General features: G+C 49.2%; 5 protein-coding genes and 1 non-coding gene across 6 annotated transcripts; 3 read left to right on the forward strand and 3 right to left on the reverse strand.

Annotated features, from left to right (window-relative positions):
• The first annotated feature begins 223 nt into the window (after positions 1–223).
• Positions 224–1457, forward strand: V8C40DRAFT_3555 (60S ribosomal protein eL20). Its single transcript, XM_083222880.1, has 3 exons — positions 224–461; positions 529–705; positions 765–1457. Exons 1-3 carry the CDS (start codon positions 246–248, stop codon positions 921–923), a joined length of 552 nt encoding a protein of 183 aa, XP_083078738.1. The 5' UTR covers positions 224–245; the 3' UTR covers positions 924–1457.
• An 18-nt stretch (positions 1458–1475) lies between these two features.
• On the forward strand, positions 1476–3151 carry V8C40DRAFT_229090 (GNAT domain-containing protein). Its single transcript, XM_083212410.1, has one exon. The coding sequence runs from the start codon at positions 1931–1933 to the stop codon at positions 2603–2605; it is 675 nt and encodes a 224-aa protein (XP_083078739.1). The 5' UTR covers positions 1476–1930; the 3' UTR covers positions 2606–3151.
• Positions 3152–3734: 583 nt separating this feature from the next.
• V8C40DRAFT_t26 lies at positions 3735–3828 on the reverse strand. The gene has a single exon. It is a non-coding gene; the product is annotated as a tRNA-Phe (tRNA).
• A 138-nt stretch (positions 3829–3966) lies between these two features.
• On the reverse strand, positions 3967–5253 carry V8C40DRAFT_229093 (chromo domain-containing protein). Its single transcript, XM_083212411.1, has 2 exons — positions 5076–5253; positions 3967–5018 (listed from the first exon to the last, which is right to left on the reverse strand). The coding sequence occupies exons 1-2, from the start codon at positions 5180–5182 to the stop codon at positions 4271–4273; spliced, it is 855 nt and encodes a 284-aa protein (XP_083078740.1). The 5' UTR covers positions 5183–5253; the 3' UTR covers positions 3967–4270.
• Positions 5254–5702: 449 nt separating this feature from the next.
• Positions 5703–7741, reverse strand: V8C40DRAFT_3601 (guanine nucleotide exchange factor). Its single transcript, XM_083222886.1, has 5 exons — positions 7434–7741; positions 7299–7373; positions 7162–7238; positions 5986–7103; positions 5703–5932 (listed from the first exon to the last, which is right to left on the reverse strand). Exons 1-5 carry the CDS (start codon positions 7468–7470, stop codon positions 5827–5829), a joined length of 1413 nt encoding a protein of 470 aa, XP_083078741.1. The 5' UTR covers positions 7471–7741; the 3' UTR covers positions 5703–5826.
• A 504-nt stretch (positions 7742–8245) lies between these two features.
• V8C40DRAFT_229100 (Rap1-interacting factor 1 N terminal-domain-containing protein) lies at positions 8246–14113 on the forward strand. The gene is made up of 2 exons (XM_083212412.1): positions 8246–11559; positions 11619–14113. The coding sequence occupies exons 1-2, from the start codon at positions 8515–8517 to the stop codon at positions 13743–13745; spliced, it is 5172 nt and encodes a 1723-aa protein (XP_083078742.1). The 5' UTR covers positions 8246–8514; the 3' UTR covers positions 13746–14113.
• The last annotated feature ends 1653 nt before the right edge of the window (positions 14114–15766 follow it).

The following is a 15766-nucleotide window of genomic DNA, read 5'->3' on the forward strand; positions in this document are numbered from 1 at the left end:
AACAAAATCGCCATATGCCGAACTGGGATCTCGATTCAACCAATCGATTGAAAAATGATGATGCGGTGCCTGGAAGAGGGGGGACTGGACTTGACAGCCATCGTATTACGTCTGCGAAGAGCAAGGAGATTTGCTATGGAAGATTTCTTCAAATCGAGACTCGACGACCCTGAGGAAAACCAGCAAATTTGGCACGAGACTACCGGCAGCGCGCATTCGACGGAACTCACTTCTCACAAACCTCTATGGCCTTGGATACTAACAACATGCAATCAGGTCGTCTTCAGGAGTACGAGGTCATTGGCCGCCACTTGCCCACCGAGGCCAACCCTACCCCGGCCATGTACCGGATGACCATCTTCGCCCCCAACGAGACGGTCGCCAAGTCCCGTTACTGGTACTTCTTGCGTGGTCTCAAGAAGGTCAAGAAGGCCACCGGTGAGATCGTCAGTATCAAGGCGGTATGTGGTTTTCCCAGTACGAAAAAGTCCACAGACGGAATAGCGACTGACGGCGAGGAAATTCTAGATTCACGAGAAGCACCCCGAGAAGGTCAAGAACTTCGGTATCTGGCTGCGATACGACTCTCGCTCTGGCACTCACAACATGTACAAGGAGTACAGAGAGCTGACCAGAACCGATGCCGTCGAGTCCCTGTACTCTGACATGGCTGCCCGCCACCGTGCCCGTTTCAGGTCCATCCACGTATGTCGAAAACAGTTCTGGTATATATGTCACTCCTTGATTATTGACAATTTGCCTAGATCCTCCGTGTTGTTGAGGTCGAGAAGACCGCCGACATCAAGCGCCCCTACATCAAGCAGCTGGTTACCAAGAACCTGAAGTTCCCTCTCCCCCACCGCATCACCAAGACCAGCACCCAGAAGCTGTTCAGCGCGAAGCGACCATCCACTTTCGCTTAAGAATGTTATTGGTTTTGAGGACGGTTGGGCTAGGTTCTGCGGGTGTTTACAACGGATCATGGAAATATCACTGCATTTGCTCGTTTGAAGAAGAGCATTGAATGAACCAAAAAATTCTGAACACGGAGTAGATTTATGACGCAAGAAATGTGAATGTCTCTATATGTTTTATACAGCGTCCCGTGTTCATGGCTGGAGAGGCGACTGCCGATTCAATCGAGACGTGAATCGGTGTCGAGGCGATAATTCAACGGGAGAAAAAAGCAGGTGGGAACTCGGCAATTCAAATTATCGAGTTCAGACTGCACAATACAAAACAATTGAGCTTTCAACGAATCGTCCCAAGTCTTTCTTGTTTCCAGTGTATGGACCAGCAGTAACACATTTGTGTCCAGTTTAAGTAACATTTTGACTTCTCTTACAAACCACAGCTAACTCTAAACATTTCTCTTACAAACAGCTATTCTCCTTTGTAAACTTCTCTTGTTTCGTTTTCTGTCGTTTTCTGAATTTAGATAACTCCAAAAAAGTTTCGCTCGAATCATTCCTAATCGGGCTCGCCGTGCTGGCGCGGACCCGGCCACACAAGTTTCGGCCGACCAACCTATTCGAGACGGCAGCCAAGAAGTACCTGCTAAAATACTAATCAAATAGTCCGCCTACAAACGGTCCAAATCACTGGAGAAAAAAATCGTATTAAAAGTTATATGCCACACGATGGAGAATGATACCACTCTCAGCTAGCAATCCGGTATCAACCCGGTATGACTCACGCCAAACAAAAACGAGGCTGTCTGCATCTTGATTACAGAAAAAGTTGCACTTTCTTTGAATACTTAAACTGGCCCTAAACCTTCTTTTATTTTATTCTTAATTTCACTACTCATACTATCTGTCTTATACGGTCTAAGATCAAGTCTTCTTAGAGTCTTTTAGTTGGCGTTTGCCGAACTTGCAGCATTTACACCACATCACTACTCCGTCGATACCACAGAAACTTTTACACAATGGCACAAAGCAACGGCGCTACTGAGTTAGAATGGGTGACGGTCAAAACAACTCTACCGAAACCCTATCCTCCCATGTCAGAGCGGGAGCCCATCCGAACTGAACGCCTCATCCTCCGGCCATACGCCGCCACAGATCTCAATGACTTTCACCTCCTCCGCATACAGCCCGAAGTCATGAAGTGGACATCACAGGGCAAGCCCGACACAGACCTCGCACAAACCGAAAAGGTCCTCGCAGACAGGCTACCGGGCACTGATGGTGAATCAGCTTACGAGTTCGCCATCTGCTGGGCAGAGACCGGCGAGATGATTGGCACAGGTGGCTCTCACATGCGGGTGGGAGAGCTCGGCTGGCCTGTCGTCGGCTACATGTTTCGATCCGAGTTCTGGGGCAAGGGCATCGCTACTGAAGTTATGAGCGCCATTCTCAAGGCTTACTGGGCACTTCCCCGAGAAGAGGTCGAGATCAAGGTGGAGAAGAGCACTGTTGAGGGCGAGAGCGAGCGACAGCCAGAGCGGATTACTGCGGTCACGCTGGATAGCAACGGGCCCAGTCAGAACGTACTGGGTAAACTTGGCTTTAAGCTGGTCAAGAAATGGGAGGAAGAGGAACCTAATACTAAAGTGATGGAGCTCCTCTATGGCTATGCTGCGCAAACGCCGAATGCCTAAAGGAACATAGGGACGGCGTTGGAGAAAACGATATTCGCATATTGCACTTTGGAAGCCAAGCGTCTGCATAGTTTATGATTTAGCGATATAGATATGACGGATAAAAGTAATACACTACTAGATGGCTACCAAATAACAATGTATGATAACCCTTTACATCGTAGCATGTGAACGTCGATGAGAAGGGCGGGGGGAGCTGCTGGCAAGTAGACATGTGCTTGGCCGATCTTCCCCGTCTGGGCACACTTGCTTATCCCATGTGTATCGGGGAACAGACCAATAGGAATATGCACGAGTAGATGATTCGCAGATTCTGTCAGGCATGATGCTGTCAAGCAGCTCTCGAGCCAGGGATGCATCTCCACAAACTAGCCCGAACTGATCAGAGAGCAAGGAAGTGGAAAACAAGCATGAACATTCACTCACTCGGCCTCTTCGGTAGGCTTGCCGAGCCTAGAGTGCACTAACGCCAGCCGACATAAACGAGGGGCATTAATAGGTCTGAAAGTGAGACGTTGGGTTGGTGTATGCAACTACAGACTGAAGCGATATGTGTGTCAGGCGCGGGTCGTCTGTGCAGCACCGTTTACAAACGTACACAACGAGTATAATCCAAAAAAAAAAAAAAAAGGAAGGCACTACTGCTGTTTAACATATTGAAAGACATGGGGTTCCAAAAAAAAAGGAGTCAAGACGAAGAAGTCAGTGAGTCAATGTTTGTTGCGATATAGCCCTGGTAAATGTTGCCGACTTCGGGCTTACTCGAGTCATTCTTACCAACAAAAGGTCTTTCTTTTTTTCACATCTGCTTTCGCACGCAGCAGTGATATTGGTTAGTCATGCCTTGATACCGAATAGGACAGAAACAATTGAAGATTAATTTCTTTGTTTACGACCAAAATAGCCTGTTAGATAGGCCGTTGCTGGTTATTGGGTTTGCTACAGGCTAACAACAGCCCCTCCATTTCCTGCGTGTTATACACATCAACAGCAAACTACTCATGACACAAAACAAACAAAAAGAGTGAAAAGAAGAAATTACAAAAAGAGAAGAGAATCTAGTTAAAACAAAAGATGGATTTCTTAGACGAAAAGATAAACTGACAAAAAATCCAAAAAATACATGCCATGCGACCTGTGTGGATCGAACACACGACCTTCAGATGTCAGTAGATTGAAGTTGAAGCTTCAGTCTGACGCTCTCCCAGCTGAGCTAAGGTCGCAAGCTAATTGGTTGAAAGAACGCGATGCTAATTCAGCTTGTCAATGGAGCAGGCAGAATTGATGCAGAAAAAAGTAAACAAAAGTGATTCATGCAGTTTACGGCCATTCATTGTCTCTAGCACCGATTCTGATAGTAATGAATTGCATTGCTTGCTTGACGCTGCAGTATTGAATTTCATTATGTAAAGTCGAAAATATCGACGCTTCCTAGTCCGCGAGCATTTGAATATTTGCCGATGAAGTGAAAATACGACTGCTAGCCATCCCTACTAAAGAAAAGAGCATTGAATCTCATGTCCTCATCCATACCCATATGATATCTCTTACCCTAAAGGGGGAAAAGACGCCAAATATTGGAAAACCGCTATATACATTCGCTCAGAGGCATTACCACCTCTTGACGCTACCCTTCCGGGAAAAAAGCCAACTTACACGCCCTCGTCACTTCTTCCCTGCTTTCTTCTCATAAGCCTCAAGTAGACCTTTGCAATTGGCCAGATTCTTCTTTGGCTCCCACGTGTTGTCCTTGTCGCTGAAGCCCTTCCACTTGACCCTGAAGTAGTGCTCCAGAGTTTCCTCTTCAATTCTAGAGTCGACAATCTTCTCCACCTCCCACTCTTTCCGTCCCCCTTTAGCAGTACTGGTGGCTTCAGATTCCTTGGCTTTCCCGGCGGGCCTGCCTCTGCGCTTTGCTGGTTGGGCCTTGGCTGGCTGTGCCTTCGCTGATTGAGCCTTTGCTCTCTGTGCTCTGGCTGGTTGTGCTCTGGCTGGTTGTGCCCTGGTTGGCTGTGCCCTGGCTGGCCGTCCGGATTTTCGAATCGCGCTTTTCACGTCGACACTTCTCTTTGCGCGCTCTCGCTTCACGGGAGTTGCAGCTTTGCGAGCAGGCTTAGCTTGACGCCTGGACGACTGTCTTGGTGTAGCAGGGGCTGCTGCGGTCTCTTCACCGTTCTCTTTGACGTCCTTGGATTGCGCTGGACTCTGTGTCGTGTCCCCTGCGCCATTAAGCTGCCTAGCCAGTGAAGATCGCGTCGAAGATCTAGCTGATTTGAAGGCCGGCGAAACCGGAGAGTGAACCAGTGAAGCAAAACGTTCAGCCGATGAAATCTGAACATCTTCCGGTGAGTGGGGAAGATCTGGTGGTGGCATTTCGTTACTGGCCGTGACCAGCCCAGCCTCTTCGAGCATTCTACTCAGGAATTAGATTCAACACGCGATTGCCAAATCAGAATCTCGCGCTTCTTACTGAGACATGAGCTCGCTCACTTCCGCGCTTTCAACATCATCAAATAACCGGGGCATGACTGCTGAGTCTGAAATCTTTAAATGAACGCGACCTGGTTTATTAAGCATTAGGGCAAACGCGATGGGAGCACCTGCAAGAGGTGGAGGAGAAGAAAACGCGTCAGGTGCCTTTGTGTTCTCGGATGGTTTCTATGAGGTGCAGCTTGGAGGAATGGATGTCCTTTCATCTGAAGTATGCGGTCACGTGGTAACCTTCAACACCCCTATAAGAGCTCAATTCAAGGCTGTGAAGAAAGATAGAAGCGAAGATATTTTTTTTAAAAAAATACAAATAAAAATAAAATAGATAAAATGTATTACCTATGCATCTTGCGATGGCATTACAATATCGTCGCCGGGGGTGTCGGGTATAGTAGCGCCTCCTTGCAGCAATCCCTAGGCAGACAGACGTACGGCACCTAAACGTGAAACTGTTGGTTAATTGCAGATGGACTTGAAAGTGCATGTATCTAATCACCGCAAGTCAATTCCAAGATATCTGAAGTGTGTCACCCTTCTCTCTATCTAGAAGTGAAAAAAATGGTACATCAGTCTTTCTTCATGCTACTACATATTATATGTCCGCTCATCTAAGTGGGTATAACCAAACCCTGCCGCTTGCAAAGATCTAAGACTTCAATGCTATGCCCTAAAAGATGGGTATGCAACCGTAAATAACTGGGTACATGTACATTGCATGATGTGTGGTGAGCTCAGTCAAGCTCCTCCACCTCATCATCACCAAGATCACGGAATCTGCCTTCTCGCACTGCCTGTGCGACGGGATTTTCGACATCTATGATGCCGTTGCTTCTAAGTCTGGTAGCCAAATGTTAGTTACTCCCTGAAATTGTGTGGATGAGAGACCTTACCGTTCAAAGAGCACAAATAACCTCTCTGCCTCGCGTAACTGCTCTTCTTCCGACATTGGTGGCATCTCCGAAACCCTTTCTTGATCAATGAATTGTCCCGTAATAGGATTCACAAGCCTCTGAGCGCCTGTAGAGTCGCCAGCATTGAACGTTGTTGAAGCACTTGCGGGGATCGGTACGTTATTCTGGAATAAAAAGCCAGAAGCAAACCCATACCCGACATTCTCCACAAACTTCGATGCATCCTTGTCTGATAATTGGAAGAGGAGGTGGGAGACGGCATCTCGAAAGGCGGGAGCCATCGGGTTGGTCGAGTTCTTCAGTAATCTTGAAGACAGTGTCTTGCCTTTGCCAAGAACTGATTTCCGGTCCTCTGCGGTTGGCAGGAGCTTGCCGCTTATATATTGACGCACTGAATCTGGTGCACTCTCATGGACCTTGAGCATCGTGCTGATTAGAGGGGTGACGGTGACATCAAGGTCATTATCGCCGTAATTTGCCATTGCCGAGTCAAGCAGAGATATCAGTCTAGCGGCGACTTTGTTGGATTCCGAGCTTGGGAAGATGGCTGCTTGGTTTTCGGCCGTCGATAGATCGAGATTGATCAGAGCGTTGACCAATGGTCCGAAAGGAGGCTCTAACGGCTTAGATGTTGGAATGTCTTGTTTCCACAATAGCTCGACAATATGCGGCACCGCTGGACTAAATCGAGAGGCTTGATCTTTACAAAAGTGAGTGACATTAAACAAGAGTTTGAGAATCTCGGCGAGCGCCATATCCTCCATGGGCTGCGGCTGCACAGGCTTGGTAGCTGCAAGTTTAGCATGTCGGCTGAGATTCTCCGTGATATTCTCGGCGAGGTTGTGTTCCGTAATCAGGTTATCCAGATGCTCTTTGGTGCCATAAGTGGAAAGCAGCAAAATTCGTGACGTGAGAAATTCGTTATCCCAATTGTCAGTTTTGAGCCCCTCACAGGCCTTTACGGCGAACTCTTGGTCTACGAGCATCCGCCTTGTTTCAGGTTTTAGCAGCATCGAGTTAGCCAAAACTCTCAAGGCAGCTCGGTTTGTGTCACCAGACGAGCTGTTGAATCCATGCCGCAAAAGCATAGAGATACCCTTGCAAATGTTAGCCTGATCTCTGGTGTAAAGCAACTTGTACTTCTCAACTACTAACATCTTTGGTAAAGATAGGATCTGCGTGCCGGGGGTCTCGCCCGTAGATCTTCAGCTCTTCTAGGGCCTCATCTCGGTCTAAAGGACAATCAATAGGGGACCTTTACAAATCACCGACGAATGCTGATATTTACAAACCTTTGGGGAGAAGTGAGGCCTTATCGAGATCCTCGGTGAGCTTGTTGACCAGCTCAGTCACTGCCTTGAGTTTTGCTGGATAAGGTTAGCTACAACGTATGTCCTGAGTATTCCGCGACTGCTAAATGGACTTACCAGGGCCAGTTGCCGTGCCCAGTTGGATACCAGGCATGGCGAAAAATGAGTTAGATTAAAGATGCTGAGAGAACATGAAAGGGAGAGAAGTTGGGATGGGTCAGATTGCGCGTAAAAATTGTCGACAAATTTGAAAGAACAAAGAAAGAAATGGTCAAATGATTCGCCCGCTGCTAACTATAGAGTCGGATTCTGACTGGTCGCCACTGGGGTACAGCTGTTTCGTATTGGCGTATTAGGGGATGAGAGGTGAGTAGGTAAGCTGCGATCAAGAGTTGGAGGAGGGAAGAAGAGAAGCTTCTGGTGAAGCAACGATGATAAAGGTCTGACGATTGTCGGGAAAAGTCATGAGAGCCGGGGCGCAAGGGCTATGAATGAGATTAATAAGATGGGACGGTGCCTGATTATTGAAGCAGGCATGCCGTCATGAGATGACTGACATATAAATTTGCGGAACAGCCAGGGTTTCAGCAGATTAACAAGCCCAATATTGGCTGTACTTATGATTTTTCCATCTCATCCCATCGAATAGAATTGGACAGCTCTCTTCTTTGTGCCACGATTGGCCGTGGCGATGAATCAGCGGCTCCGTCGGTGGCAATGGAATTGCGGAGATTGGCGATAGGCGACGCTGGAGCTCTTGCTTGCAGCCCCTGGATGGACTGCTAGGTACATGCGACAGGCTCCAGCGAGACACCAAATCGCTTGTACCCGTAAGACAAATTTGAGAGCCCAGGTCATTAGCCCCAGCGCAGTTGAGCGCTATGTGCAGCGGCCTCTGCTAAGTTATAGTGGGGGCAGCGCTAAAACGCGTGTCGAAGCGTGATCGCGTTTTGCTTAATTGATTTCGGCAAAAATTATGGGCCGTGTCACTCCGTACCTCCTCCCAGCTCATCGCAACGAACTTGGCCGTGATGGCAGGCGGACGGCCTTTTTGACGACTTTTTCTGCATCCCCTGTCGAGTTCTAGCCTGGCTTACCTCCTGGAAATAGCGTCTACGAGATCTCAATGTCTAGCGGGCCGCGCTTCTCCTCTGGCAGATTCACTGCTGTCTAGATCGCCGAATGCTGCATCGCAGCCATGGCATCTTCACCAGCTCCAGCTCCAGCATCAAACCTCGAATCGCTGCCGCCACGACCCCCGACGCCTCCACGGGAAACAGGCAAGGACAGTGAATTGTTGGTCAAAACCATCCTCACCCGCGCTTCTCCGTCTGACCCCCAGGACAGTCTTCAGACTCCGCCAGCCGCCAACACTCCAACCTCGACCGATGTGCCCGACTCCAAGTTGATGTCAAGCCGAGCAAGGAAGACGGTTGTCTGGTCAGCACATACCGAGTACAAGGATCCAATTGACTACCGGTCAATCGAAAAGCTTCACAGATCGTCTCCGCTCTCCGTTCCTTCGCCCACATCAAAGCCTGTCAAGGGCATTCTCAAACCGTCTCCTTCTCCGAACCCACGTTCCCTATCGTCCGGTGGTGACTTTGATTTGGTCGTTGGCCAGCCCAACATCATCGAAATGTTGGACTCAACGATAAAGCAGCTGGCTGGTTCCGACCGAGACTCGAAACTGGATGCATACATGGTGCTCTCTAGGGCATTGAAGGCCTCGAATAACCTCCCCGATCGAGTTGCTTTGCAAGACAAAATGAGCCTATTCATGCAATTCATTCAGCGCGATATCACATCCAAAAACGACACCGGAGCTCCCGATTCTTCCCTCATCAACCATGCCCTGACACTTCTCGCCACGTTTCTTCACTTCCCGGCAATTGCTTCGACTCTCACCTCCGATTTTGGAATATTCATCATCGACCACTCTGTTCGTGCGTTTGAGGATGTCAGCACCCCCAAGGATGTTGTACGGCATCTGATGCAAGTCGTTGCCTTCCAAAACTTTTCGCCAAAGGTGATGACATCTGACCGAGTGGGACGATTGGTAACAGCGCTGCATCAAATAGAGGGCCACCTCAAAGGCAAGAGTATTGTCATGAGCCGGATACACATATATAAGCGCCTCGTCAAACAGGCACGCTTGCATATGGCTACTCATTCAAACTGGCTCAAGGACATGCTCTCGGATATGCTGAGTACCGTCAAAGATATTCGTTCTCAGGCAATCAGCCTGGCAACCGAAGCCGGGTTTGCCCTCCGGTCCGAGAAGCAGCTTCTGCGAAAAACCAGTGAAATATTTCAAACAACGAATGACGATCAAACATATATCGAGTTTTACATTCACAGGCTACAGGAAATGCTCAAGGACAGAGCAAGCGCTTCAGCTGTCCCGCAGATATGGAGCGCCATCATTCTTTTCATGCGGTGCCCGCTGGAGAGATGGCAGTACTATGGCCCTTGGCTAACTCTTGCCCAGTCTGCCTTCAATATGGCAGATGCTTCCACAAAACAGGAAGCAAACTTTGCTTGGAATCGGTACATCTACCTTACTTTGGCCGATAGCAAAACCACACCGAAAATTCTAGGGACCCTCTGTCAGCCTCTTCTGAGTCAGCTACGGAGAAAGGCAAATCCTAGACAGTTGGAAGAGGCTGTGAAACTCCAAAGGACAGTCATCGGTGGCATTTGCAATCTCTACTATTATGCATTTGCTCCAGGGAATGATAAATTCTCCCCTGATTCTATATGGGACGTTGCAGTGGAGCCTGTTTTATCACAGCTCATCAGTCTAGATGGCAAGCCAGAGATTCCAGGAGATTGTCTTCTACAAGCTGGTCGTATCTTGACGAACCTCATGGATGTGGCTACACCTCGCATGTGGAGACAGGATCGTATCATGGAGACACCGCCGGCAAACCCGGATGAACTCCCACCTTTGGACTCGAAATGGGTGAGGCGAAACTGCGACAAAGTGTTTCGAATGGTTGGTCCTATTTTGGAGAAGAAGTTCATTGACTTGGCCAATAAGGACTCTTTGGTATTTCGCTTATGGCAAGCCTTGGTCGGATCAGTCGCCGCAGCATCAGCGAAAGATATCAAAGTTTCAGAAGAAACCGCCAAGTTTTTTGCATACGCCTTTGGCCTGTTGTCCAAGGTGTGGCAAGCGGGAATACCTTCAGGCGGCAGCGTACATGCCCTGGCGTTTCTGTCAAGCGTCAAGAACTTCATTGATATCCTCGTCAAGGCACTCGGCATGCTTCCCTTTACAGAAAAGAAGCTCGCCATGACAGTGGGCAACACTTTCGAATCCATTGCAACACCATCTCACAATCAGAGTCGATCAAGTTCTCCGGGAATCGTCCGGACCCCCTTACATCACCTCTTCTCCATGCTCTCTTCTGTCCCTCGAGGAGGTGCTGATGACGATGAGTTGTCTGACTTTTTCCTTTGCGTTTTCGAACCATTCTTTCACGGAAAAGCAACAAAGGCCCGCTTGGAGCTAGTACACGAACTCCTGCAACTGTTGCCTAGAGAGTCACCATTTCCGTATGGACCGTGGCTGTTAGCTGCACAGAATCTCTCTCTATCTCTAGACGATAACGAACCTACATCCAACTCAGTGGGCAGCGGTAAATTGCTGGGACCAAAATATCGAGATGTCACTTCTCTGCTTGAACGCGGACTCGTCGGATACACCCAACTTCCATTGGATCGATGGTTCTCGCTATTTGAGCGACTCTCTGAAAATGTAGTCCAGCAACTCGGTGATGCTGGGCGTGCTCTTGTTGTTGTCGAACCTCTGGCGAAGGCCCTACTCGACTGTCTTGAAAATAGCAGCCGGAGTCCCCCATCTGAAACTTCCCTCAGAGCAATCCGCACGCTTTTCGACGTTGCCAAGCTTCCACGAGACCGGACTGCTTTGAATACTGCTCGACAGCGGTTATGGGGAACTTCTATGACAGCCGCGCGAGCAAGTTCACTAGATCCATTCGACCACCTTTACAGACTCGGTAATAAGGCTCTAGAGACTTTCTACACCAAGATTTCCCTTTTCGATTCCAAGACTGATATTATACCTTTGATTGAGAGCATTGAAAGCTTCTTGGTCCGATGTTTCTCTCAACTGGGTGTCAAGGCCTTTTCGAATATCCAAACTAGTCTGTGCTTATGGATTGAGGACGATAAGTCATGCTATGAACATGACGAAGAGACACCGCTCTCAAAGGCTGTAAGAATACATCCTCCAATAGCCACCTACTATTATGAAATGGAACTAACTTATAACAGCTCATTCATATTTGGATTCGGATAACTACTGATCTTGCAGGGAAAGGACAACTGACGAAAGACGAGTTTGATCAAATAGAACCACTTCTAACCTCTTCGTTCAAGAGCAAGCTTCCCACTATTGTTGACAAAACAATAGACCTGTGGAATGTGCTTGCCAAGGATGAAGAGCAATTGTCTTGCTCTGACAGCCTAAAGTCAGTCGCTTCGGATGCCGGATCAAAGAAACAGCAGCTTGTGGAATCGAAAGAAGCTAAGAAAATTGGCGGTGCATTCGGTGCTCAGGCCCCTCCCGTCAATCCTCTGCCAGATGAAGCGAACCTTGTTGTGCTCTCGTCCGGTTCATCTCGCTTGGATGCTGGGCCGGCTCCAACCAAAAAGGCAGCCACTCGAATGTCCACTCGGAAACGTCGCATAGAGGAGACTCCCGAGCCAAGTCGCGCAAAATCATCCAAGCGGACCAGCACTCCTAGACTCCGCCATGACAACTCCCAAGTCCAGTTTACGACTGTTGCATCATCTTCTCCGATTCCAGAAGATGGTTCTCAGCACCTCACGGAGAGACAGAAGGAAGTTCGGGAAAGGCAGCGTGAAAACGAAAAGATCTACTCGGATATGCGAACAAGCTCCCCGCCTCCTCCTAAAGAAGACTCACCCAAAGCGGTTGAAGCACTAGCCCCTACTGATAACCAAGCTGGAGAGACAACGCCGCGTCGTGGTAGTACGTCATACGATAACCTGGTCACCTCAACACCAACTCCTAGGCGAGGCCAGCTGGTACATGTGGACGATACTGACCCCCCATCTTCCCCTCCCATACCGCGACCAAACCCGCTCGCCTCAGAAATCAAGTCTCGTTCTAGGATTAGCAACTCGCTAGATAGCTGGGAGTTTTCATCACCTCCAGGTTCGCCGCTTCCTAGTGATCAGGAGGCAGTGTCGGTGGTTCAATTACCAGGAGAGAAATCAGCCGGTAAGGTCAACAATAAGACGGCAACAAAAGCCAAGGGCTTTAATACTGGCTCGAGGGACGTCATTCCTTCCAGTTTTATAGAAGGGGAGTCATCATCATCGGACCTTACGGATCTATCAGATAGGGATATCTCCCCCTCGCCAGAACCACCGCGGTATCCCGAAACCCCGACCAAGAAACGGTTATTACGTGATGCTGTTGCTGTAGAGGAAAGTCCAAGGTCGGGAGATGATGAGTTTGTCGACGCTAGGAGCAGCCCTGAAAAGCCTATCCCTCTACCAGCTAACGACACGTCGTTTGCCCTCAGTGAGGGAGACGAGAGCCGAATGATGAAACTCGCGGATGAACTCGAATCTGGCGGCGGTGTCGGTCTACAAGGAAAATCCGAGGCTGAGGATAGCTCCGATGAGCGCTCTAGCGTGCAGTCTGAGGAGCCTCAGCCGCCATCACCTCCAAGAACTCGCAGGGCAGCTAAGCGCGCCACTCCTGCGAAGTCTCTTGGCGATAGCGAGGGTGGTGGAAGCAAGAGGAAGAGGAAGCGATCAGGGTCTCGACAAAGCGAGGGCCGTTCTAAGAAGCAACGATCTGAAGTTGCAAAAGAAGTCGAGCCGGTGGTGGAGAGCGAGAACGAACCTGCGTCCATAGGTATGGAGACTAGGGGAAGTGCTCGAAGACAACGCCAGCAGCGCCAGCGAGAAGATAAGACCACCGGTCCGCAGAAACGATCCAGCAAGCGGAACAGGAAGCGGCGGGGTGGGGATACGGACGACGAGGTGGTGTCACAGCTGGAGAAGGAATCCGATGCAGCAGCGAGCCAGGAAGCAAACAGGGATGCAGAAGAAGAGGTAGCGCCTAGCACCAAGGATGAGCCGCACCAATTACCAGGGAATATGGATGTCGATGCGGAAGTGGATGTCGATGCAGATGCGAATGCGAATGCTACGGTGGTAAACGAAGAGGGAAGCGAGCCGCCACGTGCAGAGGAGGAAAAGAAGGCAAAAGCCCTGACGATCATGGAGACGTTACAAAACAGTCTAGAGCAGCTACGCCAAATATCGCTGCCTCGAAGTGAAGTATACAAGATGGAGGACATGTTGATGGATCTGAAGCGAGAGCTGTTTGAAGCAGAGAGGCGAGGAAGGGACAGCACCTAGAGCATGAGGAGGGATGAGATGAAATTCTTACGACATGCATCGTACGGCGTCGAGAACGTTTTTCTGCTTTTATTTTGGTTTTTTTTTTTTTCAACTCGTGGCTTGTTTGTTCTGCATATTTTCTTTCTCCTTCTTTCATGGAGCTTGGACCGGTTGGGTGTACGGAATAGGCCGATGGATAATACCAGATGTTTGATTTTGTGTTCCGGAAAGAAAGGGGATGTTTGCATGGAAAGGGGTAGATAGAATTCACGATGAGGGCGGCCGCATGGGAATGTGTTGGCTTGAACATATTGTGCATATACATATTATAAAATTCGGTCAAAAGTGAATTTTTTTTCAACAATTCGCAAAATATCACGTCTTTACTTCATCTAGTCCCATCTTGACAAAGTGCCCAAATACCTACTCTTGGCAACATGCAATATTCTCCCCATCCTGATTCCATGACAGGATTAGAATCCTATGTACAACTTGCTGCAAGCTACGGTGCGGTACTCGGCCGACATCACCATGACGAGCCAAAAAAAGGGTCTCCAAGCCTGGCCAAGCTGTGCATGCGCAAACCGGGCTGCAGCCGCGCCCAGGAACATCTTCATCCCTCGGATGCCCCAAACAGGAAGTCCGACGGCAACGTTGGCCGTGCATGCACTGTGTCTTTGGGAGCTAAATCCCGAGGCACACACACGGCCGTCCTAGGAAGAAGCGCTTATGCCGGCAGATCCATTTTTTAAATACGGGGGTTTTGGGGACAAGGGGAAGACTTTTGTGATTGTTGGAGTTTAGTTTTGGGGTACGGGGTACTCCATACGGAGTAGGGAAAAAGACGAGAAGGGGTGAAAAGAGGCGTGGCTGACTGGCGAAGCGGGCGTAGCGAGGACTTGGTGGTTGGATGGTCTGAGATGGAATCAGTTTGTTTGGTTGAATTGCATGTTAGCCCATAGTTGTAGTCATCAGTAACAGGGGAGGAGAGGAGACAGAAATTGCGCTGTCGAAGGCATCTTGGAGCTGTCGAACGAACTGTAAGCTCGTGTGGGCTCCTTGTACACACAATTAGCTATCCAGCTTGCCAGCCATAAATTTATTTGTATCATTCGTATGGGCCCTGTTGATCTCGCCGCTACTTACCGTACGAGGCATAAATAAGAAAGCGTCGTATGAGAGCATATGCAGGTAAAATGCCCACAAGAGCGACTCCTAAGCTGAATGGCGTTTGATACAAAGGCACCCGAGCGACTAATGGTTGTTTACTTTGGCCGAAGAAGACAAAAAAAATCTTGGATCAGCTGTTTAGGATCCAGATCGTCGCAGCAAATGACGTCAAAAACAGAAATGGCTAGTGACAACTGAGCGAATCTTGGCCCACGGGAGGTTGATGTGGACCCTCGGGACGTGAACCTGGAAGAGACGCCGATGATACCTCGAATTCATCTGCCCATGCCGTGTTTGGGTTCTTAGGAGCACGGAGTTCCCGAACCCTGGATCGGGGTCAACCACTCCTACAAGGCTGACACCATCGTGAGATTGCAGAAACCTAGAATAGCCATGCGATAGAACAGTCTGGACCTGCTTTGTTGAAGCTGCTTAGGCCTCGGCGAGTTAGCTGTCAGACCCAATTTACCCCAGGTTTCGCATGGCCATGTGTGCCTCGGATCGCTTCTTTGGGTATTTCCAGAGGGAAGAAAGGGGGCCGGGATAGCTTCAGTGTTGGGCGTCTGGGGAAACCTGGGGAGCTCTTTTCTGGGGGAACACGCGAGATGAGAAAGAAGGAGATTTTAGGCAGCGGGGAAAAGAAGAGTCGAGACTGATGCGATGGACCCTCCCCCGGATTCTGCAATATCTCTCGTCGTGATGAAGAACCAAAGCAGCCGATATCTGCAGTTTGATACAGCCATTGAGCATGAGCATCCAGAGAAGATCGCGAGGTGATCTAGAAGGCGTCGAAGCATGTTGTTCGATGGCCGGCACCCGCGAAACGAAATTCTGCACACCACATCAAGACAAGGCGGCGTGAGTTCGAA

This window comes from Trichoderma camerunense (genome assembly GCF_050948025.1).
Source record: "Trichoderma camerunense strain CBS 138272 chromosome Unknown V8C40scaffold_1, whole genome shotgun sequence".
In the NCBI taxonomy this organism is placed as follows: domain Eukaryota; kingdom Fungi; phylum Ascomycota; class Sordariomycetes; order Hypocreales; family Hypocreaceae; genus Trichoderma; species Trichoderma camerunense.

Bases quoted from the DNA above. Each gene is read 5' to 3' on its own strand.
- V8C40DRAFT_229090 (XM_083212410.1), top strand. From the start codon at position 1,931: ATGGCACAAAGCAACGGCGCTACTGAGTTAGAATGGGTGACGGTCAAA.
- V8C40DRAFT_229093 (XM_083212411.1), bottom strand. From the start codon at position 5,182: ATGCTTAATAAACCAGGTCGCGTTCATTTAAAGATTTCAGACTCAGCA. The intron at 5,019-5,075 runs GTAAGAAGCGCG...ATTCCTGAGTAG, and splicing joins GTGAGCGAGCTCATGTCTCA to AATGCTCGAAGAGGCTGGGC.
- V8C40DRAFT_229100 (XM_083212412.1), top strand. From the start codon at position 8,515: ATGGCATCTTCACCAGCTCCAGCTCCAGCATCAAACCTCGAATCGCTG. The intron at 11,560-11,618 runs GTAAGAATACAT...AACTTATAACAG, and splicing joins AGACACCGCTCTCAAAGGCT to CTCATTCATATTTGGATTCG.
- V8C40DRAFT_3555 (XM_083222880.1), top strand. From the start codon at position 246: ATGGCCTTGGATACTAACAACATGCAATCAGGTCGTCTTCAGGAGTAC. The intron at 462-528 runs GTATGTGGTTTT...AGGAAATTCTAG, and splicing joins AGATCGTCAGTATCAAGGCG to ATTCACGAGAAGCACCCCGA. The intron at 706-764 runs GTATGTCGAAAA...CAATTTGCCTAG, and splicing joins CCCGTTTCAGGTCCATCCAC to ATCCTCCGTGTTGTTGAGGT.
- V8C40DRAFT_3601 (XM_083222886.1), bottom strand. From the start codon at position 7,470: ATGCCTGGTATCCAACTGGGCACGGCAACTGGCCCTG. The intron at 7,374-7,433 runs GTAAGTCCATTT...AACCTTATCCAG, and splicing joins GGGCACGGCAACTGGCCCTG to CAAAACTCAAGGCAGTGACT. The intron at 7,104-7,161 runs GTTAGTAGTTGA...AACATTTGCAAG, and splicing joins ATCCTATCTTTACCAAAGAT to GGTATCTCTATGCTTTTGCG.